The sequence below is a fragment of the Cryptomeria japonica genome, chromosome 10 (assembly GCF_030272615.1).
Source record: "Cryptomeria japonica chromosome 10, Sugi_1.0, whole genome shotgun sequence".
NCBI classification, from domain to species: Eukaryota; Viridiplantae; Streptophyta; class Pinopsida; order Cupressales; family Cupressaceae; genus Cryptomeria; species Cryptomeria japonica.
The window spans coordinates 582,133,797-582,160,787 of record NC_081414.1 but is presented as its reverse complement, the minus strand read 5'-3'; the positions used below and the strand labels follow the sequence as shown (position 1 = coordinate 582,160,787).

The 26,991-nt window shown below is 34.2% G+C and overlaps 1 protein-coding gene across 2 annotated transcripts; it reads right to left on the bottom strand.

Moving 5' to 3' along the window:
• Window positions 1-21,834: 21,834 nt before the first annotated feature.
• On the bottom strand, window positions 21,835-26,778 carry LOC131071886 (transcription factor ICE1). Of its 2 annotated transcripts, none has more exons than XM_058007851.2 (4): window positions 25,866-26,778; window positions 24,083-24,307; window positions 22,538-22,708; window positions 21,835-22,317 (listed from the first exon to the last, which is right to left on the bottom strand). In XM_058007851.2, exons 1-4 carry the CDS (start codon window positions 26,475-26,477, stop codon window positions 22,237-22,239), a joined length of 1,089 nt encoding a protein of 362 aa, XP_057863834.1. In that variant the 5' UTR covers window positions 26,478-26,778; the 3' UTR covers window positions 21,835-22,236. The 2 variants fall into 2 exon arrangements, with proteins under 2 accessions (XP_057863834.1, XP_057863835.1); XM_058007852.2 differs by having other exon boundaries at window positions 24,083-24,304; window positions 25,866-26,769.
• Window positions 26,779-26,991: the final 213 nt, after the last annotated feature.

The following is a 26,991-nucleotide window of genomic DNA, read 5'->3' as shown; positions in this document are numbered from 1 at the left end:
ATAGTTGTGTGAAATCTGAGTTAGGAGATCCACATCCATGAATACTCCAAGGACCACCAATTTGCCTACATCCAGCTCCCAGATACTATTCATTGTGGTTGGGGATTTTCTCGTACCAAATCCAACGTTAAATAATCGCAACCCAGACAACCCAACTTGAGGGTCTCTTAGCTAGTTGCCGTTGTCATACAATCATTCTCCTATGTTTAGGCGAGGAGCTCTTGGCACGAATTCTTTTACCTTTGCTGCCATATTAGTTGGCAATGTCAACTATTCTAGGAAATCATCACAGATAGCCCTCTCCTGGTAATTAAACTTTCCTAAGAATTCTCTTTTAGGTGCCATCTTAAAGACTATGCAAGCAATTTAATTACTAACCCCAACTATTCTGTGACAAATCAAGACCCCAATTAAAACACACTATTAAGTAATTGCCAAACAAGAGCATAAGAGAACCTATTTTTTGATTGAAGAAATCTTCTCTGCAACTGAAGAAATTTTCTCTGCAAGCGCTTTTCTGTAACTACTCTTCAAAATGATGCCTTCATTCAATTGATGTGAAATCATATACAGTAGTTGGGCTCTTAACTGCGACATTGATACCGCATGCTTTGGCCATCCCTTCAGAATTGAATTCATAGAAGAATTCAAAACTTTTGCTCCAACGGGTCATAACATGCCTGTGTATTTTCCTTTTTGCTCTTTCACCATTTCGCAGAGCATAACCTTCTAGCAATTTCGCCAAACGAAATCACACCAGCCGTCCGATCAGATGAGACTTGTTCGTCCTTTACACTGCCTTAACCTCTTTGCTTTTGCATCAGGCCCTACCTCCTTTTCGCTATTTCACAAGCTTTATCCCGTGAGCACTTTCCTTTCGTAAAGCCATGCCAAGCATTAGATGGAACTCTAACCACCCGGCTTTTAACTCCTACCGGGACCGTCAACTTTTTCACTAACCGCACCTCATCTTGATGGCTAACAGTTTTTCGCTATTTCACAGGGTTTAATCCACTTGCATCTTCGAGCCACGAAACAACGAGAAGCATTGGATCAATCTTGAGATGACCATCTTTAAGTGAGACCTTTATTGCTTACCCCACTTATTCACCGGTTAACAAATGGCACATGGCATTCGGCCATTAGCCCTAGAAAACTCCTTGGGTTTAGTTCAAAGTCAACCAAGTGTCAATATTTCCTGCATAACGATCGGTTACACCTTGGCGGGCCCTTAATCACCTTTTGAAACTATGTGTCAATCGACACATCACCATCAAGATTTACATGAAGTAATAGCTGTCACTCCACGTCATGCCGGGAAAACTCTCTTTTTCTCTTTTGCCATTTCGCAGGCCTTAACATTCGTTTGATTTGCAACCACGAAATGACAAGAACCCTTGGATCAAAATAGAGTTGATCCCCTTTTACCTTTATGCTTTACCTTTTCTTCGGGCCCACTTTCTCTTTCACCATTTTGCAGGCTTTAAAACACAAGCATCTTATCCTCACAAACACATGCGGACTGTTAGATCATATCTATCTTGTTCAATGCAAGAAGATGAGTCCACTTTTTGGCCAAAAAGTGGAAGTGTTTTCCCTGATTTTCAGATTTTGTCTCATTTGAGCTTAAATTTTGAAACACTTAGAGATTGAATCTTGGAAAAAGTCAGTAATATAAAAGATAGCCCTCTGAGTGTAGTTTCCAAATATATAATTTATTTTAATACCCACATAATAAAAAATAACTTTTTAAATGGAGTTCTGAAAACTATGTTTTAAAAATGCCTGTTTCAGGACCATACCATGCATGTGTACGACCCACACTTTTTGACACAATTAAAATTATTTTCTCAAACCGTTTTGGAAAATGGTTTGTAACACACTGAAGATTGATGAGCATATTTTTTTGTATTTTTTTTTCTAATATTTTTTTTTTAATTAATTTTTTAATGGCCGTAATTATCTTTTTAAAAATTTGACGTGTACGACCCACATAATTTGATGTAAACTTAACATTTTTTGATTTTTTTTTTTTTCAAATACAAAAGATTTTTGTGTAGATTGATGACATATAATTTTTTTTCCAAAATTCTTTAAAATAAAAAAGTTATTAAATTAACAAAATTAGTTAATATTTCAAATTTATGGACCCGATTTAGTATAAATTAAATGAAAAATAGTTAAAATAATCAATTTTTAAATAAATTTACATATTTAGAATCTAGACAGTATAATCTGAAATGGGTTTTAATTTCGTATAAAAATTCTCTAATTAGAGGCGCGTAAACTATTTTTGAAGTTCATATTTGTGCTTTCATTCATGGAGATTTGAATTTGCAGGTCCATGTCTCAGGTGTGGCCATCCCAGGCCTATCCCGGGCCTAATCCCGAGCCAAGTGGCGGGTTGTGGAATCAACTTCCACAAAACGGGCCCCCGTTTTCAAACAAGGGCGGATTGTGGAAAAAAAGGAAAAATGCCATTTAGAAACGGGGGCCCGCTTTTAAACAAAACGGGCCCCCGTTTCTAAAAAATGGGCAACAAAACGGGGGCCCGTTTTTAGAAACGGGCCCCCGTTTTTTAAAACGGGCCCCCGTTTCTAAAAAACGGGCCCCCGTTTTGTTTAAAAGCGGGCCCCCGTTTTATAACAAAACGGGGGCCCGTTTTTAAACAAAACGGGCCCCCGTTACCTTTCGGCTCGGGAGCCCGAAGCACAAACGGGCCCCCGTTTTTTGAAAACGGGCCCCCGTTTATAAGAGCGCATTTTCCAATGCGCAGACTTCCGCGAATTTGTGACTCATTACCTTGCACTTGCCCTGGTATCTAGTCATTTGTGAACTGACATGTCAACTTTCTACTCGAAGAGAGGAAACATCAGGATCCACCTTTTCCCTGCCACCTATATCTGCCAAGTCACTTCTTATCTCACAGCATGACTCATCTTCTTGGACCCACCTTTTAATCCTTAAATCTAATTCATTGACCACTTTGATTTTCGGCCATGTGTCATTATCTTACTTGCCATCTCAGCTAGCTGGACTGCTTGCTTGGAACACCATGTCCTTTCGCTATTTCGCATAGCTTAACACACCCACAACTTTGCCTAACGAAATAGCAAAAGTCATAGATTCATCTGGAAGTTGCGCGACACTTACTAGACCCGACAACATTAGAAGGGAAAAAGGCATTAGGCATAGATTTTTACAATTATTTAACAACCGCCTAGGTAAATAACAAGGGGGAACACTTCACACGACCCCAAGACCCATTACTTAAGTGTAAAAAGTAATGCAGGAATAGAAACCAGAGGTTTTTGATCAAACATTTGAGTGATTAAAACTAAAAACCCTAAACCCTTAAAGACCTAACACAGATTTGAAGCAGTTAATAGCATACCTGACTCAAAATTTCAAAAACTTAGCCAATTATGGGAAAAGAAAACCCATTTCTTAAGCAGTGATAACAGGGACCTCCTCAGAGGAGTGGTGATCATGGGAGACATGCATCTGGAGGATCTTCTTGCCCACAGCCATAGAGACAGACAAAGTCAGGTGGTAGTGGTACAGGACAGCCGTGACTTGATTTGAGGCACTTGTATTGTGTATTTGATATCATTGTAGACTTGAACTTTTATTGTTTTATGATGATCTATATGCAGACATGGACTCTATGTGAGGATGATCTTTCTTATGCATGTTATTATATTTGATGATGATTTATATGCATTGATTACATGGATGCAGTGATTAGATGGATAATGATCTTTATGCATGTTACTTTATTTGATGATTATGCTTTATATGATGATGCCATGATAAATGCTTTTGTTTGATTTTTTATTTTGATGATCTTGGATGTAAATGAAAATTATAACTAACTTAAATGATATGATGCAAATGTAAATGATCTATAATAGAAATGTAAATGAATGATTGCTTTAATGCTTATGATGATGCAAATGCAAATGATCTACATGAAATGTTTTTTAATTTTTATATGTAATGTTTATGAATCTAAGTGCAAAGATGCAACTAAATGATCGTTAATGGGATGATAATGCAAATAATAATGATGATACACTACATGATGAATGAAATGCACTTAATTGAATGCAAACTAATGCAATGATAAAATGAAACTAAATTAAATGGATAATGATTAAAATGATTCTAAAAATGAATGCACCTATTGTTTTTGTTTGTCTAGGTATACTCAATCTTTATTTATGACTGTTGATCTATTAATGAAATGAAATTCTTATAATGCAGCTGACCATGAATGCTTATAATGCCGATGAATAATGAGCTAATGAAATTATATAACTAAAAATGATATTTCCATTCTTCATATGCTATCTTGTAACAGTGCTTGATTTCATCATTGAGCTTTAAAATGTTGTAAGAAAATACAAGCAACTTGACATAATGATTCAAGATGACCTGAGTATTCCTTACATGGATTTTGATATAGAAAGTTAATACAAGGAACTTAATATATAATGGATCAAGTTGACCAGAGTATTGCTTGCAGAATAGACAAGGATTATCTCCTTTCATGCATGACTTGGAACTTCCTCCTTGATCTTTTGTCGATCATATCCTGATACAAGTTCATACCGTAGTAAGAGATAAACCACAGACAGTAATCAAAGAAAATAATCATGCCCCATCATAGCTTCTCTAGTCATGGACATCCTTGAGTTGCATAGAGTACATGATTAACAATAAAATCAAGATATAAACACTGAATCTTGCATGGCATTCACATGTTCTTATGGTCATTAACTGATATAATCATCTTGATGAATGATCTTTTGATAATCCTTTATTACTTGTTGATTGATTCTTCATTTCCTGAGTTTCATGATTCAGTTGTTGATGAAATGCCTTGATTTTCATTGCTTTGTTGCTCATTATCTATTTCAAAATCCTAGATGTTTTTGGTTTTTTATAAGTTTTCCGAATGTTTTGGGATTTTCAAAGATTCAAAAGATCACCTTAACAAAAAGGAATTAGGATTTTTGCCCCTAGTGAAAACGAAAATTTATTATGGATGTATGAATTGATCAAGATCCAAACCATGGCGAGATACAAATGCATATATGATTGATTTTGATAAGATCTAGGATAGTGACTATGACAAGTATGTCAAAGATTGATAATTGTTGGTAAGTTGCATATGTCTTGCTAAATGGTTTAAAGCAATGGGTGTGAAAGATGGAATGGATAAGCTAGGATATATGGAAGTGATAAATGTGATAGGATGGAGTGGATAGGTGTGCAAAGTGATCTCATAGATGGAGGAACTTACTTCTTAGATAGCGCCTGTTTACCAGGTTTTCACTATCTAAATTTATTGCATTTTTTCCATTTTTTTTTTTAAGACTTTATATGCTTTTTGTTGATTTGTTCAGAACTTTATATGCTTTTTGTTGATTTTTTCAGGACTTTATATCTCAAGCATAGAATTTCCTGAGATGGATAGAATTGATAGGTTCACCAAGCCAATCACCTTCAGGGGTAGATAACTTGTATGCTCCTGATCCATATGTTTCTGCTATGACAAAAGGTCCTAGCCAATTTGGTTTATATTTTCCCTTCTTTTCTCAATCTTGTTGATTTCTTGGATTCTCCCTTAGAGCTATATCTCCAATCTAAAAAATGTGTGGCTTGACTCTATGGTTATAGCTTCTTGCCATTCTTTGTTGATATACTTTCAAATGATCTATTGCATTCTGGCGACGTTCCTGAATCAGTTCTAGTTCTTGGAGTCGAGAGACTCGTTGTTCTTCTTCTGGTATAAGACCTTGCAAGGAAACTCATAGAGAAGGTATCTCTAATTCTATAAAGTAATATGGCTTCAGATCCATAGACCAAACAATATGGAGTTGCCCCTATTGGAGTGCGGATGCTAGTTCAGTATGCCCAAAGAGCAGGATTTAGCTGAATGTGTCAGTCTTTTCCAGCTTCATTAACTGTTTTCTTTAAGATTTTCAAGATAGTTTTGTTTGATTCCTCAGCTTGACCATTTCCCTATGGATAATATGGAGTATAAAACCTATGTTGGATATGAAATTGTTCACATAGCTCCTTCACATCTTGATTTTTGAATGGTCTTCCATTATCAGTGATAATGGTCATAGGAACTCCATAGCGACAGATTATATAATTCAAAATAAATGATGATATGTGTTTTCCTGTCACTGTTGTTAAAGGAATTGCTTCAATCCATTTAGTAAAATATTCAATAGCAATCAAAATAAACTTATGTCCATTAGAAGATGAGGGATTTATTTTTCCTACCAAATCAAGGCCCCATTGTGAAAATGGCCATGATTTTGTCATAGGATATAACTCTTGTGTTGGTGCATGAATGAGATTCCCATGGATCTAACATTGTTTGCATTTTCTAGCATATGTGAATGAATCTCTCTCCATAGTAGGCCAAAAGTAACCCATACGAAGAAGTTTCTTAGCCAATGTTAAACCACTTGAGTGTGTGCCACAAATACTTGCATGAACTTCGTCAAGAACTTTTTCAGATTCTTCTTGTTCAAGACATATTAATAAAGTACCATCTAGACCACACCTATATAAGATATCAAGAATTATAGTATAGTGAGAGGACTGACGAATAAAATTCCTTCTCTGATTGTGAGATAAGTCAAGAGGATGGATATGTTCTTTTAAATATTGATAAGTTTGACCGTATGAGGATTGATTGGTTCCTGATATATGGAAAATTCGGTAGGTATGTTGGGATTGAATGATAGGGGTTAAGATATCTTCCATGATAAATTTGTAACGTTGTTGATTTTCCTTATTTTGAAAGAGAGACGCTATTGTAGCCATTGCATCTTCTACTTTATTCTCATTTCTTGGAATCTGGGTGGATGATATTTCTTTAAAGTGACCTTTAAACTCCTCCACCAGTTGTTTGTATGGCATAATCTTATCATCCTTTGTTTGATATTCATCATTTACTTGGTTGATGATAAGTTGTGAATCACCATAGACATGTAGTTCTTTGACATTCCATTCAATGGCCATTTTAAGCCGAATAGCCAATGCTTCATACTCTGCAATATTATTGGTGCATGGAAACCGCAGTCTATATGATTTAGGAATTGTGTGTCCTTGAGGTGTGATAAAAAATATTCATGCACCTGATCCATATCATGTATAAGAACCATCAAAGTACAATTCCCAAAATTTTGTACTTACTATCAGGATATTTGCATTAGGAAATTCAATGTGCAAAGGCATGTTATTTTGTAAAGGTGCATCAGCCAATTGATCAGTGATAACTTGTCCCTTGATAGCTTTCCAGTCAACATACTCTATATCAAATTCACTCAGTATCATAACCCATTTGGCTAGTCTCCCTGTCAATGTTGACTTGCTCAACAAATATTTGAGAGGATCTATCTTTGCTATTAGTTTCACAAAATGAATCAACATATAATGTCACAGCTTCTGAGTTACAAATACAACTACTAGACATGTCTTTTCTATTGAGGAATAATTTAATTCATAACCAACAAGCATTCTACTAATATAATAAATTGCTCTTTCTTTTCCTTCATCATCATGTTGGGCTAGGAGGGATCCTAATGATACATTTGTTGCTGAGATATAGAGCAACAATGATTTCTCTTTGGTTGGTGATATCAGTACTGGAGGACTCATAAGATATTCTTTTATTTGCAAAAAAGCTTCTTCACATTTTGGATCCCATTTGAATGGAACATTTTTATGTAGAAGATGTGTAAGTGGAAGACATCTATCTGCTAATTGAGAAACAAATCTCTTGATTGATTGCAATCTTCCTTGTAAAGATCATAATTGACTTATGTTCCTAGGTGACTCCATCTCCATGATAGCTTTGACTTTTTCAGGATCTACTTCAATTCTGTGAGCTGATATAATGTAGCCAAGGAGTTTTCCAGAGGTTACCCCAAATGCACATTTCTTTGGATTTAATCTCAATTGATATATTTCCAACCTGTCAAAAATCTTGCTTAAAATGTTCAAATGTTCTTGTCTTGTATGAGATGTTGCAAGTATGTCATCGATATAATCTTCCATAAATGTATGCATCATATCATGGAAAACCATTGTCATGGCCCTTTGATAAGTCACTCCTGCATTATTAAGCCCAAATGGCACAACATTCTAGCAATGTGTTCCCCATGCATAGGTGAAAGCTATCTTTTCTTGATCTTCAGGTGCAATTCTTATTTGATTATATCCTAAGAAGCCATCCATTAATGAAAACATCTCATGCCCTACTGATAAGTCCACTATGATATCAATGTTTGGTAGCGGGAAATAATCTTTTGGACATGCTTTATTCAGATCTCCAAAATTTGTACAGACCCTTATGCTTTTATATGGTTTTGATATTGGTACAATACTTGAAACCCATTCTGGATAAGCAACAGGTCTTATAAAACCCTCTTCTAATAGTTTCTTCAGCTCGGTTTTTACAAGAAGAGCAATGTGCGGATGCATCTTTCTTAGCTTCTGCTTAACTAGTTTTTCTTTTAAATCCATATTAAGATGATGCATGATAAGATTTGGATTAAGTCCTGGCATATCTACATATGACCAAGCAAAATTTAGTTGTCTTTTCTTAAAGAATTCGATGTATTCTTTCCTCTCTTTTTCTGATTATGAGGCAGCATAATGAAGCATTTTAGGATCCTTTGATGTACCAATGTTTACTTCTTCTGTTGGTTCTATCAGAATAATAGATCTCTCTTGAAAATATGCAAGAAGAATGTCAAACTTTCCATCTTCTGGTGCCTCAAAGAGATTTTCACCCTCAAATACATCCTTTGTTTTCTCTTTTGATTGATCTAGTGTCACCATGAAATGTTTTTCAACAATAGGTCTCTTTCCTTGTTTTATTTCGCTTTTGCGATTGGAAAGTTTGGCATTCTCTTGACTACGAGAAACATTACTTGATTCTGCAATGGAAGATATCTTAGGTGGGATGGGTTCAACAGCGTTAAGGTACACGATTAAGTCATGATCATTGGAAAAGACATTCAGTTTGGGGTTGTCTAAATTATCCCAATCAATTAGTTCAGGATGAAGAAGGGGTAAATCATAATCACTGTCATCATTAGGTGGTTCAATGTTCATGACATAATGATCATAACTTGGCATAGAATAGGTATTGTCATAGATTAAATATTTTTGAGAATTGTCTTTCTCAAGCGTCTTCGAATTAGTTCTAACAAAATCAATATTAGCATTTTGTAGTTCATACTCAAGTGGTTCTTGAATTGACATTTGTCCCTTAAATGAATGGATCATATCAACACACACATCTTTAATACTACAAATTCCTTCTTGATTGACCTCATTTTCATTTTGGAGTTGACATACTTGTATACATGATAAAAAGGATTCTTTTGCTATATTTTGTCTCCTTTCAAACCCAACTTCTTCTAGACTAATAGTCAATCCAACTTGACTATCTCTTAATTCTTCTATGGTTCTGCCATATCTGGATACATCTTGTTCCTCTTTTGATGAAAATCTTGTATTTTCAGATGCTTGATCTATCCTTGTTTGTACTTCTTGAGGCATTACTTCTTTGTCTTTTTCATTCCCTTTCCTTTTTGCATACGCCTCTTTTCTCTGAATTCTGATTTTTTCTTGTCTTCTTTCTAATTCCATATTTTGTTTTGCAATAGACAAGTCTTCTTTTGTGATAGTTGCTTGGTCTTCATTATGTTCCTTACTTGATGTAGTAGGTAAGACATCTGGCCCCCATTCATACTCATTTGAATCTATCTTTGAATCATGATCTAGGACTACTCCACTATACCATACAGGAATGTCATATGGTGCAAAAAGTTCTCTAATTTCTGCCATCTCTATTTTTACTGCTTCTGGAATATCTTGTTCAGATTTTGCATTTGTTTGTATTTCCAGAACTTGTTGACAATATTTTTCTTTACCTTGGATGGCAATCTCCTCTTCTTTCTTTTCATGTTCTTCTTGCTCCTTTTGTTTATTTGTTACTATTTCTGCCACTTGATGTAGCTTTTCTTGCCAATTTTCTTCTTTAGAAAATGATTTATTTTTCCACTTTTACTGTGGATGATTATGTTGCTTTTGATTGGATTTTAGATATCCAAGTCCAAATTTAGCTTCTTTGGATTGTGAGTGTGGATAAATAGGTTCTAAAATACCCTGATGTCGCTTACCAATTGGTCTTTTTCCTTCAAATCCCATTTTTTGCATGATTTCATAACCTTTGCCATATTGTTTTATGGGAATATTGACTTCTGCTGCTATTGCTATAGTTTTATCTTCATCCTTGTACAACCAACCAAGAATGTCTTTGTCTTCATTTTCTTCTTCAAGAGTTCCAACACTAACAAATGTCCCTTTAAAAATATGTTTTGATCTTTTTGATGTCTTTGATTGAATATATGTAGGCTTTCCATATGACTTAGGGGAAAGTGGAAAATTATGCAAAGAATATTTTCCCATTCCTTCATCATTTAATTTGATCTTTTCCTCAAAAGTTTCCCATAACTTTGCTTGAATTTCTTTGGTAGGATATACCGATTCTTTGTTATGTGTAACTCTTGTATCTTGTGTTGGCTTCAAATTATTGCAATATTGACTAGAATTTGCAATTATAGTGATCTCTTGTCCTTCATAAGGAAATTTCACACATTGATGATATGTAGAAGGAACTACTTGCATCTTGTGAATCCATGGTCATCCTAGAAGAATGTTGTAAGAGAGGTTCAAATCTAAAACCTAACACAATGTATCCCTTTCCACAGGTCCTATTTTTATTGGTAGCACAACAGTTCCTTTAGAAGAACGTTCTGCTTCATCATAAGCCTTGATGGTTATTTTCTTTTTTGGGACCACTACATTTTTTGAATATCCCAAAGCTTTTATCAAACTTAATGCACAAATGTTTAAGCCAGCTCCTCCATCTATGAGTACACGTTTGACACGAGTTTTATTAATCGAGACTTCAACATGTAAGAGAGCGTTGTGAGGATGTTGCAAGGATGCATTATCATTTTTAGAAAACGATAAGCAATGAGGAGCTATAAGGTGTCCTACCATGTTTTGAAACTGATCTATATCCAAATCTTTTGAAACTGTTGTTTCCACTAAAGCTTTCTCCAAAATTTCCTTATGCATAGGTGAAACTTTGAGAAGTTCTAGAATTGATATTTGAGCAGGTATTCTTTGTAATTTATCTACTAAATTGTATTGTTGTGAAGTGGATGTTGGATCTTTTGCTATACCTGGAAAGGTAACCTTTTCTTTGCTTCTAGTAATAACATTGATTGGCTTTGAAGATGGATTTTCATTAACAATGATCACATTTACCACATCATCATATGTATAAGTGTAATTCACTTTGGCTTTCCCTTTGTCATCTTTTAATTGTGATGGTTCACCTTTGTCATAATTTGGAAGTGGAGTTTTGAAAGCCAGGTGTGATTCATTTGTCTTGTGGCATCCATTGTGATGGTTCTATTATCGATTAGATCTTGGATAAGGTACTTCAATCTCTGACAATCATTTGTTAGGTGTCCTTTATTTTGATGGTAATTGCAAAAATGATTGTCATTCCACCAATTTGGCTTGACTGGTGGTTCATAACTTTTTGCTTCTGGTAAAACAATCAATTTATTGGCAAGCAGAGTTTTTAGAGCTGATTCCAAAGGTTCTCCAATGTTTGTGAATTTCCTCCGAGGATTGGAGAAAAAGGACTTGGCTTTATTATTTTTTGGATTATTATTGCTTGGGATCTGACTTGATAGATTAAAATTTGGTTGTTGTTGTTTTGTAATACTATTATCATTATTTCCTTCATTGCTGGCATTCCTATTCTTTGGCCAGAACTTGGGTTTGTCATTGTTGTTGTTGTTGTTGTTGGAAATGTTGTAAAGTTTTAGTTCTCCTTTCTTTACCATTGCGTTCTCTATTTTTAGACCATTCTTGATCATTTTGGAAAAGGAGGGAGGACATTGCATTCTTAGTCAATAACTCATTTCACTGATAAGATTATCAATGAATATGTCCATTTTTTCTTGATTAGGTACATCTCGGGGAAACCTATTAAACATGTGTTTCCATCTTTGTAAGAAGATCATAAAAGATTCACCATTCTTTTGTTTAACATTGCAGAGATCCAGCATTGTTATTTCATTCCTTATATTGTAGGAGTATTGTGAAATAAATCTATTCACAAGTTCTTCAAAAGATTTGATTCTGGATGGTAATCTTGAAAACCACTCCATTGATTGTCCATTTAAACTCCTAGTAAAAAGATGCATAAGGTAAGTTTCATCATGAGCAAATTCCATGCTCATAGTACAAAACTCCCTAATGTTATCCAGAGAATTAGATTTTCCATCGTATTTGTCATATTTAGGAATCTCGCAATGTTGTGGAAATGGTATCATATTCAGATTCTTATCAAACAGATATGGGCATATATCTTCTAATGAATACTTCTTAGAGCTTGTTCCATTTTGCATGTCTTGTATCTGTTGTTGTAAAGTTTTCATTTGCTGAGTAAGGTTTGATAATGGATTATCCACATAGTTTCTCCTTGTTTCTTCGTGAGTTCTTTTATCACTAAGTTCTTTTCTTGTGTCATCCCTTTATTTCCTTGTTTCTTCATGACTTTCTTTGTTCACATTCTCATTATTTGGATCATCTGTGTTTTGGGTGTTACTTGCCTCTACATCTTGTTTCAAGCTTTCTATGTTAAAGTCTTATGGTAGTTTAGCTCTAGATTTTTCCAACATTAAGAGATATTTCTCTTTTTGCTTTGCCAACAATTTTCCATTAGCCTATCAAATTTGAAATCTTGCTCAAGGTCTCTAATGGTGCTATTGACTACTTCTTCATCAATAGCGGTAAACCCAAAAGTTTGAAATACAAGATTATCTTCTTCCTCCATTTGTTGTTGTTTTCTAAGTTGTTCATATTGGGCTCTAGTCCAAACTAGCATGTGATTATTTCAAAGTTGTTGAAAGTGACCAAAGGACAAAGTCAATAGGTGATTATTGGTTTAGGAAGATAATCTTTGTTGATTTTACCGTTATTGTTTGTTCGTTGTGATAAAGCATCTCTTTTTTGAAAAGTGCATCCTTGTAAAATTTCTCCATTAAACTCTATACCGCAGCCATGTAGGTAGTGACAGAAATGGTGTAGGAATGTCCTATGTTTTAATAAGATCTTGTGATTGATATACAAAAATCTTATTCTTTTCTGAGTAGCTTTATAACTGTGTTTTCTTTTCTTAAGGTGATACTTAAAAGTCATATAAGCATTTGACAATTTACAAGTTTGTTTGATTCCAATGTTGGTGCAATTCTGATATTGATATAACCTAGGTTCAAAATAGGAAAGATATATCCAAAATTCTAAACCTAGTATAGATTGATCAAGCTTCGTGATAGAGGATTTGATTATCTTGATGAGAAACTTGATAATGATGTTGATTTTTTTGCACTTAAGATGTTTGAATCAATAGCTTGTTAAATGTTGATGTTTATAGAACTTCTTGGGAATAACCTGTAGGATTAGTGACCTAGTTGTTTGAGCTAGTTTGACAATATGTGATGGTATAGAGACAAACCTACTTCAAGAATAATTTTGATACTGACATTTTGACACTTTGGTTTTGATCTAGTATTTCAAGTGTTGGAAAGCTTTTTGTATTACCTTTTTGATCAAACTTTTTCAGCAATTTGTTGGTTTTTCTCTCATGCATAGATGATAATTATCTTCAATTTTTGACCATTTGGAACATGTAACAAACATAGAAGACACAATGTCTAATAAACAAAATGCACAAGCAAGTACAAATCTTATGGCAGGCTGAGACAATAGTTGTTGAATCTCACGTGGGGTTTCCCCCGAGGCTACGCTATTCAAAGCGGATATTTAGATGCTTGACCCCACTGGCTCCACCTTTGGTACTCACTTCTTCAGGGCAGCCAAGTACCAGTTTCCATGAAAACTCCTCATGGCAAACTTTATATCTCTACTAGGAACCGTCTGTGTGTGAGCCGTTTCAGAGGTTTGACCTCCTGCACCAACAACTAGAAGGATTTTGGCAACTAGTACAAGTGGTTTTTAGTAAAGGCTTTCGGTCATGTGGCCATACATGTGGCACTTTCAGCTCTGTAAATACAAAAGGTTCCCAACCTATAGAGGTTACGCTCCATAGGGTTTATGGGGAAACATAGTGTCGATATGAACTTATTAGCACATATTGTTTGGGACTTTCATCACAAACATGATTTATTTATAGTGGATTGGAAAGACTCGGTATTAGCCCGTTTACACTTTAGGTCGTTCCCCTCTCACTGGCCCCCTCAAGGCAGCTCGGGAAAGGATTTAATTGCTTGAAAGTAAAGAAAGCATAAAAGAGTGGGTTTGGCTTTTTGGTCACCCAATTAAGGGGAGAGTATATACCTACCACTTTCGAGACATGGAATATAAGTATTCTTTTTAACCTTTTCAAAGCAATTGTTGGTTAAGTCCAATTTGGAGATGTTGCTCCAACAAGCATGGTGTTTATTTTAGCCTTTTTAGAAGTCTATGTGCAACTATTTTAGAGAAGTTACTAAAAATGCAAGTTGCATGTTGTCAATTTATCCTCTTAGTTAGATTAAATGAACAAGACATGATATATGACTTCCCAAAATAAGACGTTTAATTAACTAGATGAAGAATTGCATAAAATTTTCCTTAAACACCATCCTGCACATGCATGTTAGTAATTTGGAAAATCTAATTTCTTGGACATTTGAGCCTGCAAGAAAATTTTGTTAGTTGGAAACAAAAGCGCTATTCTAACACATGCACTATCTTTCTCCTCAAAAGTGCTAACTTGTAGAGAAAAAGTGCTAACCTAGACTACAAAAGCGCTAACATGCATGGCATATGCACTAACCAGTGATGCAAATGTGCAGATTTTCAAACAAAAGTGCTAACTTGCATGGCATATGCGCTAACCAATGATGCAAATGCGCTAACCTATGAGCAAAAGAGCTGTCAGAATTCACATATGTGTGAATCTGCATTACAAATGCGTTAATTTTATTTCTGAGAGATTTTAAAGGTATATGCAAGGTCCATGAGCCCCACAGTGGGCGCCAAAATGTGTTGACTTGAATTTCATCCTCAGAATGCTACCTGTAACAAGTTAGTTTCACAAAATACAAATGGAAATGCTATAGGAAATCCAAACTCAACCAATGAAACTACATGAAATACATATGAAATAAAAATACTAATATTACCTTCATAGTTTACATCTCATTGTGTCCTAACTCCATTGTTCCTGGTTGCAGATGGTGTGCTCTTAGACAATGCACTGATAGCTTCCAAGATGGCATATGAAGAATGGACTGATAACTGGTAGTTAACTGATGTTATGATATGCAAAACTACATGATTATGCTAAAATGATTATGCTATATGATAATGGCTATTTTCTTCAAGGTTTAAAACTCACAAGGTGAAGGTTGAGAGAAAGGGGGAAGGAGAAGACAAGTGTCACTCATCTCATCTTGACTGGGTTGCTGACTGAGGGAATCTAGGGATGGTTAGAGAAGATTTAGGCATGATAGGACAAGTGGACTCAAGTCCTTCCTAATATGTAGGGGGTTTTGGAGAGAATATAGGAGATGGTAATGAAATATGTGTACGTACACAATATTTCATTAAATTTAATGAAATATTGTGTACGTACACATATTGCAAATGGGGACCCCCCACTTTTTTCTTTCTAGGGTTAGCTGTTTTAGTTTTGTTGTTGGTCATTTTAGTGTCTTAGCCTTTGCATTGAAGGGATTGAGTTTCTCAAAGGTCATTGAGCCAGGTGGATCTCCTTAAGGTGGAGTGGAGGAGGTCAAGTTAGTTGAGTGATTAGGGGTTATTTGATCATTCCTAGGGTTTTTTGTGTACTATCTGGTCACACTTCAAGTTGTTAAATCAAGCCTTGGTTGAATGCATAGTGTCCTCCTAAGTCCCATCCCTTTCATCAAGATCAGAGCGAACTTGCCTTAGAAGTCTAGAATGTCATCCTAATCCTAAAGTGTCCTGAAATTTGACTAAGTCTGTAAATTTGAAGGATCCTCGAAAAACTAGATTTTGCATTATAACTCCTGGAGGTCCAAAACCACTTTCAAATATCCTGACAATATATATGAAATATAACTTAAAGTATAATAAAGAGAAAAGATATAAGGAAATGTCACTTATTGAAGGAGAGGTGAGCTAACTTCATGTTGAAGGAGAGGTGAGTGAACTTCATGTTGGAGGAGAGATGAGCGAAGTTCATATTTTCATCAAGTAGAGCGGATTTTATAAGCGTGAGAAAAATTGAATAAGAAAGGATAATCGCCTAAGAAGGATACAATATCAAATGAACTTCATAATCCCATTGACAAGAGCGAAGTAGAGTAATTTCACAACTTCAGCTTCAAGGAGAGAGGAGTGAACTTCAAGTTCAAGCAACTAAGAGCAAAATTTTTAGTTCATGAGTTAAGTGAAAGGAGTGAATTTCATTATTTGGAGGACATGGGAAGACTTCTTCATGTTGAAATTAGAGGAATGAAGGAAATTTGATAGCATTTACTTCATGAGTTGAGTGAGGGGAGCAAATTTCAAAGAATAAATTTCTTAAACACATCACTTTTGGAACAAACTTCATATGCACACCACTAAGAATGAACTTCATGAGTTCAAGAAGGAGAGCAAATTATATCTTCATGTTCAAACCCACATGAGAGGATATCAACTTCATGAGCGAATTTTAACTTCATATTTGAGATAAGTGAGCTTCATGTAGGTGGCTTCAACGAAAAATTCCAACTTTACAAACCAAGGGATACAAATGAACTTCAAGAATTAAGACATGAGCGAACTTCATGATTTGATCTACATTAACAAATTCATGATCTCAGTGAAGTGAGTGACTTCAAAGACAAGGAGAACAAGTAATGAACATCAATAATGGAATACATTTCAAAAGCTCCTCTTTACGAGAAAACAAGAAACTTCAAGTGTTGCTTCATGATGGAAAATCCTCTCTATATGCCTTAATCAGCCTATGTTAAGTATGTGTAATACTTGCTTGTTTCTTTTGCAGGACATGAAGAGAGTCACAAGAGAAAGGATTTGGAGTTTCAAATGACAAGGATAGTGGTGACATCAGAAGTACATCAATACTTCAAAACTAAGATCTACACCTTGCACATCTATGATTGAAATCTACATCAAGCACGATTGAAGAAGCAGGCAATTTCAAAAGAGTTAATCAAAGTTAGAAGATCAAACCTACAAAGTGTGAAGTGACATCCTAATCATCATCCCTGTCACTACTTGCCAATCAGGGAAGGTCTACCTCTGCATGTCTTGATTCAACATACCTGATTCACCAGTGATGTCACAAACTTTGAGGCACCTACCCTTATCATCTATTGGTCATGCCAAAGTGTTGTAATTATTTCATTTGGTGAACTGAGTTTGTTGTAACAAACCCTGATTATGGCTTTCATTGTAAAATTTTGGTCATTGTTTTCAAATGGATATGAGCCATTGAATTGTATTGAGAGAATTATAAAAGGCTCAAGTCTCTCATTTGTAAAGGTTAATAGCTAATAGTTGGTTAATAGTTAATAATTGGAGAATAGCTAATAGTTAGGAAAGAATAGAATAGCAATTAGAATAGAAGTAGATTAGGAGAGGGAAGAATTGTTGGTATGACTTGTAAATGAGATGCTCTTTTCATTGAAGTTGTGGTGAAATTTGTTATTTCAACAAGCCTCGTGGTTCTACTTGTCAATTTATATTCATGTTGATTAGATTGAATGGAAGAAGTTGTTGAATGTATGAACATGTGGAATTTGCCTAATCCATACCACTAGCCTCTTGCTGCTTGTAAGTGTGCCTTGTCTGGTCAACTGGAATGAAATGAGCTTAGCTTTGAATCGTTATCCATCCATTGCTTATGCATTAACTTGAATGGTGAACATTGTTCGATGGTAATGATTTGAACATATTTGAAATGTCCTTAGAAGATTTCACTAAGGTTGTGTCAAATTGTTCAGCTTGATGGTGAGACCTCGCTCAGTAGGATTCCATATAGTCATTCATCTATATATTCTTACATTCTAGGTCCTAGCATAGACTTCTCAAAACCTATTCCTTTTACTCTTTTTTTTATCTTCCAGTCGAATAGATAGGATCTTAGTTCCAGTAAATCAAGCATTCAGGCATTCAAATGTAAGTCCCCTTGTGATTCCAACATAATCACATCAAACCAATGAACTTATCCACACATAGTGACCCTACATTCATGAACCATGGAGTTGTCTCGAATGATCCTTAAGCTAATCTTCAACATTTGAGAGATTTTGTTCAAGAGACGATAAGATACTTATGGTATTTTATTTTGTGTTCGCATGTACGTAAAAAACACATCAACACTACCCATTTGGTGCACTTAAATCAATAAAAAAGTTGTATCCTAGGCCCTTTATCTATTGTCTTCAATTTTTTTCTATTAAAGGCTTAGTTAAGAAACATTTTCCTCATAGCCTTGGTTATTCAATAACGTAGAAAAGGTATTTATCAATATTTCCTCTAACGAAATCTAAAGGAAAAGGCAAAATAGACGATCATCATCATAGCAAGTAGAAGCAAAAATTCCAAGATCTGACTAAGACAAGTTTGCAAGAAATTGACTAATTCATGGTCATGGATTAATGCCAAACTCATGGTAATGTCGACTAACATACTAGAGAACAATCGTATAGTTTATAAGGTCTATAACAAACAAAAAAGTTGCATACTTCTCTTTATGAAACATCAACTCATTCAAGATCTTTATCATTTAATCATAAAACTACATTTTCTTATTCTCCTCATTCTATTTCTAATTATAACATTTCACACATCAATTAATCTAACAATTTAAATTTCTAATCTAAACATCTTATTAGATTAACCTAAACTAAATGCAAGAAATATTTATTTCCCTTTTTAATCCAATCTTTCCCATTATTTAGATCAATTTACATGCTTTTCATACTTGATCAATTGTCTTGACTATGACCTTAATCTCTTATAAGAATTGTTGGTGCTTCCACCTTACTCATAGATAAAGAAGAATGTTTTGTAAGAAACTATTTCTTATTATCCCAACACTTATTATACTATTTTCCTTTTGATTTTTGCTATGATTTGATATGATAGGTAGCACTTTGAATATGCATAACGTAAACAACTCTAATAACTTTAATAAAGTAGTGGTGTTGAAAAACAATTGAATGGAAAGAAAAAGAAAGACTGAATGTCCCCCACAATAAAATGAAAGTAATTAATTGGGTGAAAGAAAAAAGAAAGAATAGAATGTCCCCCACTATAAAATGAAACTAATGAAAACAGCTAAAGAATCAAGAGTCAAGACAGTACTCACCAAGAGAATTGATGGGGCTTCCATAACTTAGTCCATCTAATCATGGGGGAGAAGAATCCTTGGGCCACCTGTGCTCAAAATTAACCAGTAACAAAACCCTAATTCTCAATCTCTCTATATCATGAAAATCAATGACTTCCTGAGTGCGATGGTTCTAAACGGCGGGAGTTCGACTCCTGCTGCAGACTCAGGAGCAGAAACGAACGGCAGCTGTGATGCTGCGATTCCTTCTGCAATTCTAAAGGGCACTGGAAATAATGAAGGAGAATTGATCAAAAGGCCAAGACTGAAAGCAAGGAAAAACCTGTTTTCTTCTTCCCTATCACTAAAGAGATCCCCATAAATAATTCCTTAGATGAAGAAATCGAACACACCATTACGCTTCAAAGGTAAAGGGCTCAAGGAATAATAGTATATAAAGTGGGATATGGAAAAAAAGAAAGAAAGACTTCTTTTTTATTATGTATTCTGTGGGAAGTATTTAATTGTGTTACAGATGAGCCTACACATCTTACTTTTTTAACAATTTAAACTTAAAATTTCTCTTTTAAAAACACAAATTCTCTTGGAAAAAGTTCAATTTTGATCTTTAATCCTAAAGATCTGAGAGTTCTGGAGAAGTTAAGGTTACATGAACTGCCTGTGAAATTCTAGAAAGAAGATATTTTGGTGCCATATGCAAAGACAAGTTAATGGAAATCTACAGACTTGCCAGACTTTGTGTTAAAATGGATCTTTCAAAACCCTTGCCCGCTGCCATTAACTTCAAATTGGGGAATCCAGGGATTCGATCCGATGATGCATTTAGAGAGTACTGATTTTTTTTAACAGAGATATAATTGTTTATTAATTCATATATATTTATAAATATTTAAATCTTTTTATTTTGTATTATTATTTTGTAATGGGATAATTTTTTGTTCATTATTATCAATTATCAATCAGATATTAATTCGATTTATGAAATCTTTTATCATATTGTACTAAAAGGTGTATTCAAGTAGAATCTCATTTCTTATTTAAATTTGTATTTAATTTATGATGTATTTAAAACTAAATAAATTTATATGTAATATAGACATAAAAAATATAGCCAATTCTTCTTATATATTTATGTTTATATTTTTTAAGATATCTTCCTATCTCTTAGATGCAACACAAACCCCATCCACTTTCTAACCATCAATATTATAGAAATACATTAATAATATTACCTTTTCTACACTTGATACTTAATGATGCATCTATTTATAAACAATTATAGAGTAATAAGCTATTATAATGTCTATCTAGTGATGCCCCATAATCTCCTCTTGATAGCTTGAGGGATTAGCCAAAAGGAGGCTCGAAATATAATTTAGAGACCAAAAGAGATAAAAAATGCTTGATAGATGAAATAGAATTTACTAAAGAAACTAGGATTTTGAGGATTTTTATCCAAAAATGGACAATGAAATGTTTAAAATTTTGGTACAAACAAAAGAAAAGACTGTTAAATATGACCTCCTAAGTTTAATATTCAAAATTGAGAGTTTTTACTTGACATTAATCATGGTAATGCTTAGTTAACTTACTAAAAATAAGATTAGATCTATAGACAAACAATGAAAAGAAGGTTAAATTGCAATGTCATTTTAAGTGAAGCTAATAAGAAAAGGAGAAAGTAAGTCTCTAGATATATTTGTAGATAATAAACATGTCACTCATAACTATAAATAAAATTGGTTGCCACAAATTTAGATATTAAAGTAACAACTATAATTTTGAATTTGATACAATTTACTACTATTGAAATTTATAAGACTAAACACTGCATTGAAAACTTCAAAGAAATTTCTTATAATAAAAAAGATAATTTACTTGATTAATTAAAAATCTAATATTTACTACAAAATCTAATATTTAGATAAAATATGTCACACATTTGTAACTCATAAGTGCTAACCCAAATTATCTTTAACCAAAAATTGAAAAATCAATAACTTTCAAAAGTAAATAATGAAGGTCTAAAATTAAAAAATCAATAACTTTCAAAAGTAAATAATGGAAGTCTAAAATGTAATGTAGAGATCATAAACAATCACACTAATGTCCGTAAGTGCTGATAATACATTCTTGAGAGAAAAATCACAATTGAAATTTGCAAGTCATGGTGTTGCTTGCCTATGCTTTTTGGAATCTGGTTTGCCTGCTGCACGTGGGTACAATTGATCACGAATACTAGTACTGTTTCACCGAATAGACATTATTCACAAGCTATTACTATTTGCAAAGAAGATTCACGAGAGCTACTTTGAATTATCATAAAATCGTCGACAAGTACATGCACTGAAAAATCTTATAATAATCATTCTTATATATCATCAATCCAAACCTTAAAAAACTACAATTATTTTGCTTCACTTTGTACATTTTCTAGCTGCTTAAACCCATGTTCTCGCTCTAGATAGACCAAATGGTAGCAATAACAAGCCATTAGTTTATTATTGTTGTTTTGTTAAAGTCTTTTGCGATTTCGTACTAAAGCAGCAGTCTTTGACATTTGGGAAACGTGGAGATAAACCTCAGTTTCCTCTGAAATGGCTACATTTATAGGCCCAATGCCTAACACCATCTTTCAAACATGTTCTTCATTATGTTGTGCTCCATCTTTTTTATGGCTGGAAAGGGATTTGAAGAAAAGTTTAGGAAAATATGAGTTTTATTATGAATTCAAATTTTAGAGTGTTGTGAACTTGCTAGAGTGTAGATTGATAGCCTGCAGTATGTAGCAGCACTGTCTTGATATCCTCAGCTGGAATCTCATTTCCCATAGTTTTCTGCAATCAAACTCAAAAGAAATATCAGAAGTTCATAATTTATTAGATTATCTCTATTTTGCTTCTATATTTGATTGTGTGTCTATTTTTTAATATCAACATTTTTAATTACATTCCGTGATCCGTCATCAAAATGTTCAAGAAAATATCATTGACTGTTATTATGAATTGATCCTATTTACTCAAGAATGAAGTCAAAGACTATAATTTTAGTAAGTACCTCTGCTTGAAAAACATTTAGTGCAAACCCATTGAAGCAACTTATGACAGCTTGTTTGACATCAAGACCAAGTCCATCCAAAGCCATCATTGTGGACAGAAGCAAGCTAGGCTTTCTGGCACAAAACATGTGAATATTCAAAGTCTTGCCTTCTGTTGTCCTCACTTCCACCTGCAATTTGAGACACAATATATCAGGAAAGATGGTATCAATCAGATCGGACAAGCCTAATTGGATCTCTGTATAAGGGAGTTCAATGAAAAAGAAGACATAAGTTCATCATATAGAGTCACTGGAAACATATTTTACTAAGAAAATTAATTTAATCACATATATATAATGAAATACTACAAATTCAAAACTTTTAAGGTGGGAGAGATGTGTGTTCTTCAATAGGAGCTTCTTCATTGCTACCAATACTTGAGTTTAAACAAGTTGGTGTTTTATGATTTTGACCTTACATTCCCATCCCTAAGTTAGTTATAAAGACAACTGACCATGGAAGTCAGAGATCAAGGGTTCAAATTACACTATTATTTTTAAACAACCATCATTGGTATGTTCTCGGACAGGAATTGAAGGTGTTGCCATACTGATTTAGTTTGCACAATAAACCCTTTATTTTTGGATAAGAAACCCTTTATTTTTGGATAAGAACTAGAAGGATTTGAAATTTTTGTTGTTTATGTTAATGATTCCTCCGTCAAATAGTCAATAATTTTATATTGCATCCGCATACAAAAGTGATAAAAAATTCTTCTATTTTTATTGAAGAAAATTTTAAAAACTGTTTGTTTATTTAATGGAAGATTTTATATCATCCACAAGATCATTTTTCTTTCCAATTCAGAAACATGAACCGTAGGCTGAATCTCTTTGACCAGGAACCAAGAATTGAAAGATATCCATTCTGCCAAAGATAACATCTCTTATTAAAAAAAGTTCAGTGCTGAAACCTTTGATTTTGTAGAACAGTTATTTTTCTAAGGTGCACTTTTCACAATTTGAATCCATAAAATTGAAAGCATTAACAAATATGAAATTCTTAAATAAGAATTGAAAGACATTTTAATCTATAAGATCGTTTTGTTTTCAAATAGAGGAGCATGACTCTTAGACTAAACCTCTTCAACTGTCTACCAAAGATGCCCTCAACCGACCTCATCCCTTATTGAAAAAATGTCAACTTTGAGTGTTGAAGCCTTTGGTATTGAAGAACAGTTGTTCTTTTGAAATGTACTTTGCACAATTTAAATTCTCAGAAAGGAACTGAAAGGAGCTATAATGGGGAAGAAGATTGGAACTAGGTTCAGGAGAAGACCTGATATTCCTACACAGGGGAAGATGATCATTGGCATCTGTGTACCAATTGTTATGAGTTTGTATTTCTCTACTTTTAAGTCACCATCGTAAAGCACTTTCGTGAGTATGATTTACCAATGTTTCTTTAGGAATTCTACTGCCAATTTTCGCTATCCCTTGGAAACTAGTATAATTTCTACTTAATAACTGAAGTACAATTACAGGCTGACAAATCGTACTCACCTTTGCTGGCTGTGCATCTGGATCAGGCACTGGAAGATGATAGTATTTCTTATCCCCACAAACAAAAGCAGGGTGTATGGTTCTCAAGGAATGTAAATTAGAAGGACCAGTAAGAAGAGGATTATCTGAAGTTTGCATGACCTCATCATGCAGCTCATTAATGCGTTTCAGAAGCTCCTTCAAATATTCAACAGCATCTCCCAAAATTGACGCCCTGTCCATCTGCTAAACAAATAAAGCAATCCCGTTTACTACATAGAAAAACTCTCAAACATAAGATGAAACTGCAAATTTCTGTCCAAATTAACAAAGTCAAATCACCATGTATGTGACACATCATCTAAAACCAGACCCTTCTTTGCTATGCCTTTATAAATAGTGAACTAAAGCTGTTATGTATTATCTAAAATATTCATCTAAATTATCAGAACATAGAATCTTAATATGTTACTTTAACAATCTAAAAATTATTTTGATGTGCTCTAGATTCAATTGTGTAAAATTTATTTATGTCAATGTTTCAGATCACACTCCATGATCTATCATTAAGATGAGAGCCTTTGACAGTTTGATTCTCAGCAGCTCAAATTATTTGACTTTGAAACATAGTTCCCTCCCATGAAAGGTATCAATCTGAGACATTAGATTTTCACAATCTATAATGATTATTGTGTTGTGCTTCTGAATTCAACTACATAGAATATATTTACATCAAATTCAATGCAGTTGAATCTAAAAATAGAGCACACTAATCATTATAGACTCTGGAAATCTAATATCTCAAATCTAAAACCTGATTTATACTGGAAGGAAAATATTCATTGTTCTGTTAAATGAAAGACTCCACAGATATTTTTGGAACCACTTCTATATTTTTTGCGGGGAATGAGAAACGCAGGTTACTGGAGGAGCTGTTGAATCAATTTGCTGATTAAAATCTTACTTCAAACCCAGTTCCAAACCATAAGAAAAAAATAACTCTAACCATCATCATTTTGGTTATTGAAAACCCAAACAAGAACTGTATCATCTACAGAAACATGAAAGTCTTTTGTTACATTTCACAGTAAAATTTACCTAAAAGGGCATCTCTCCATAGACTTACATCTTAGAGTAAAGATCATTTGACTAATGAAACTACTGTGAATTTTCCTTAAATGAGAAGTAAGCCTCCAAGATAATCAGAATTATCATTGAAAATATGCCATCCAGAGTATTGAACTGCAAACTGATAAGTTACATAAAGGCTCATCCAGCAAAGACAAATTTGGGCAGACAAGGAAAATCAAATTTCATTGACTTCAATACCAGCAAGTGTTGCTTACAAATTTCTACCAATTGGAACTGATTATATACTTGCATCTAACAGATTTCATTGAATTTAATACCAGAATGTGTTGCTTACAAATTTCTACCAATCGGAACTGGTTATATACTTACATCAAACAGATTTCATCGACTTCAATACCAGCAACTGTTGCTTACAAATTCGTATCAACTGGAGCTGATTATATACTTAAATCAAACAGATTTCATTGACGTAATACCAGCCAGTGTTGCTTACAGATTCATACCAATTGGAACTGGTCATATGCTTACATCTAATCGATTTCATTAACGTTAATACCAGCAAGTGTTACTTACAGATTCATATCAATCGAAACTGATCATATGCTTACATCTAACAGAATGCCAGACTAATTCATAGTAGAATTTAACTATTAATGTACCTGTGTAATTGGGGAAAAGGGCAAAATTTGAGGTAACAACACTCAATACAGACCTTGGAGATGTTGGGCACAACAGAACGGAGCATGGAGAGGCGATCATTCAGTCTTTTCCTTCTCCTCCTCTCTGCCATAAGATTCTTAGCGGGCAAACAGTTCCCATTCTTTTTCCCTTTGCTGTTGATGCTTTGGCCAGGTCCACCAGCACTAACTTTACCAGAATCAACATTATTGGCCTCTCCTCCAACACCAACTTTACCAAAGACACAGTGCATCTTCTCATTCATTCCCTCTCCCCATTTCCCTTCCTTAATTATATCCAATTCACACTTGTTCCCATCTCTTTTCTGTCTCAGATACTCACCACCATCAATCCAAGGAAGGGCTTCCAAGCCCTCAAACTTGAAGGAAAACCAGTCATGCTCCTCAAAACTCTCCACAGAATCAGGTACCCCATTCACATTATTAGTTGTAGAATTTAGTGGGCATTGAGGGAAATCTAGAGAAGATCCCAAAAGATCCACTAGGGTCCCCTCATTGCCACCAAAAGCTGGAGAATAATAGCATTGATTCCCAACAAGAGAATCATCATCGTTATATCTGTAGCTGAATTCATAGTCTGCTTCTTGAAAGCTCTCATCTACAGACCCAACCCAAGCCATTTCCATACATAAACTCTGAGCTAAAACCTCAATTTTTATGTTTTCTATAACCTAAAAATCTCACTTTTGCAGAGCACAGAATTCAACCTCCATTTTCCCTGGCAAAGAATGTTTCATGGGAGCACGGAAATATGTTATATAACTCACTCTGATCTCTGGCATGCAGCCTTAAGCGTCCTTTATACTGGCTTTTTCTTTTTGGATTTTCAATTATTCTTGTATTTTCTGATGTTAACTGAAGTTAGCAGACATGGTCAAAATTGACTCCAGACAGTAGACGACATTCATGCACTGTAAATTATACCTAATGATTCTAAAACGAATTAATAAAGTATGAATAGCCCTTATCTATATTAAATCAAAGCCTTCGCCATCGCCATGGATTTAAAAATCAAGCACAGTCCAATATGTTAGAAATAACTAAAATTTAAATGGGTTTACCGTGAATAAGGGCCTAAAGAATGGTGAAGTTGACAATGCACACAAGGAGACAATACTTAAATTTTGAAAAAATCAAAAC

Coding starts and splice junctions, on each gene's coding strand:
- LOC131071886 (XM_058007851.2), bottom strand. CDS start 26,477: ATGGAAATGGCTTGGGTTGGGTCTGTAGATGAGAGCTTTCAAGAAGCA. Junction 24,308..25,865: donor TTGTGCCCAACATCTCCAAG/GTCTGTATTGAG, acceptor TTATTTGTTTAG/CAGATGGACAGGGCGTCAAT. Junction 22,709..24,082: donor CAGATGCACAGCCAGCAAAG/GTGAGTACGATT, acceptor CTCAAATTGCAG/GTGGAAGTGAGGACAACAGA.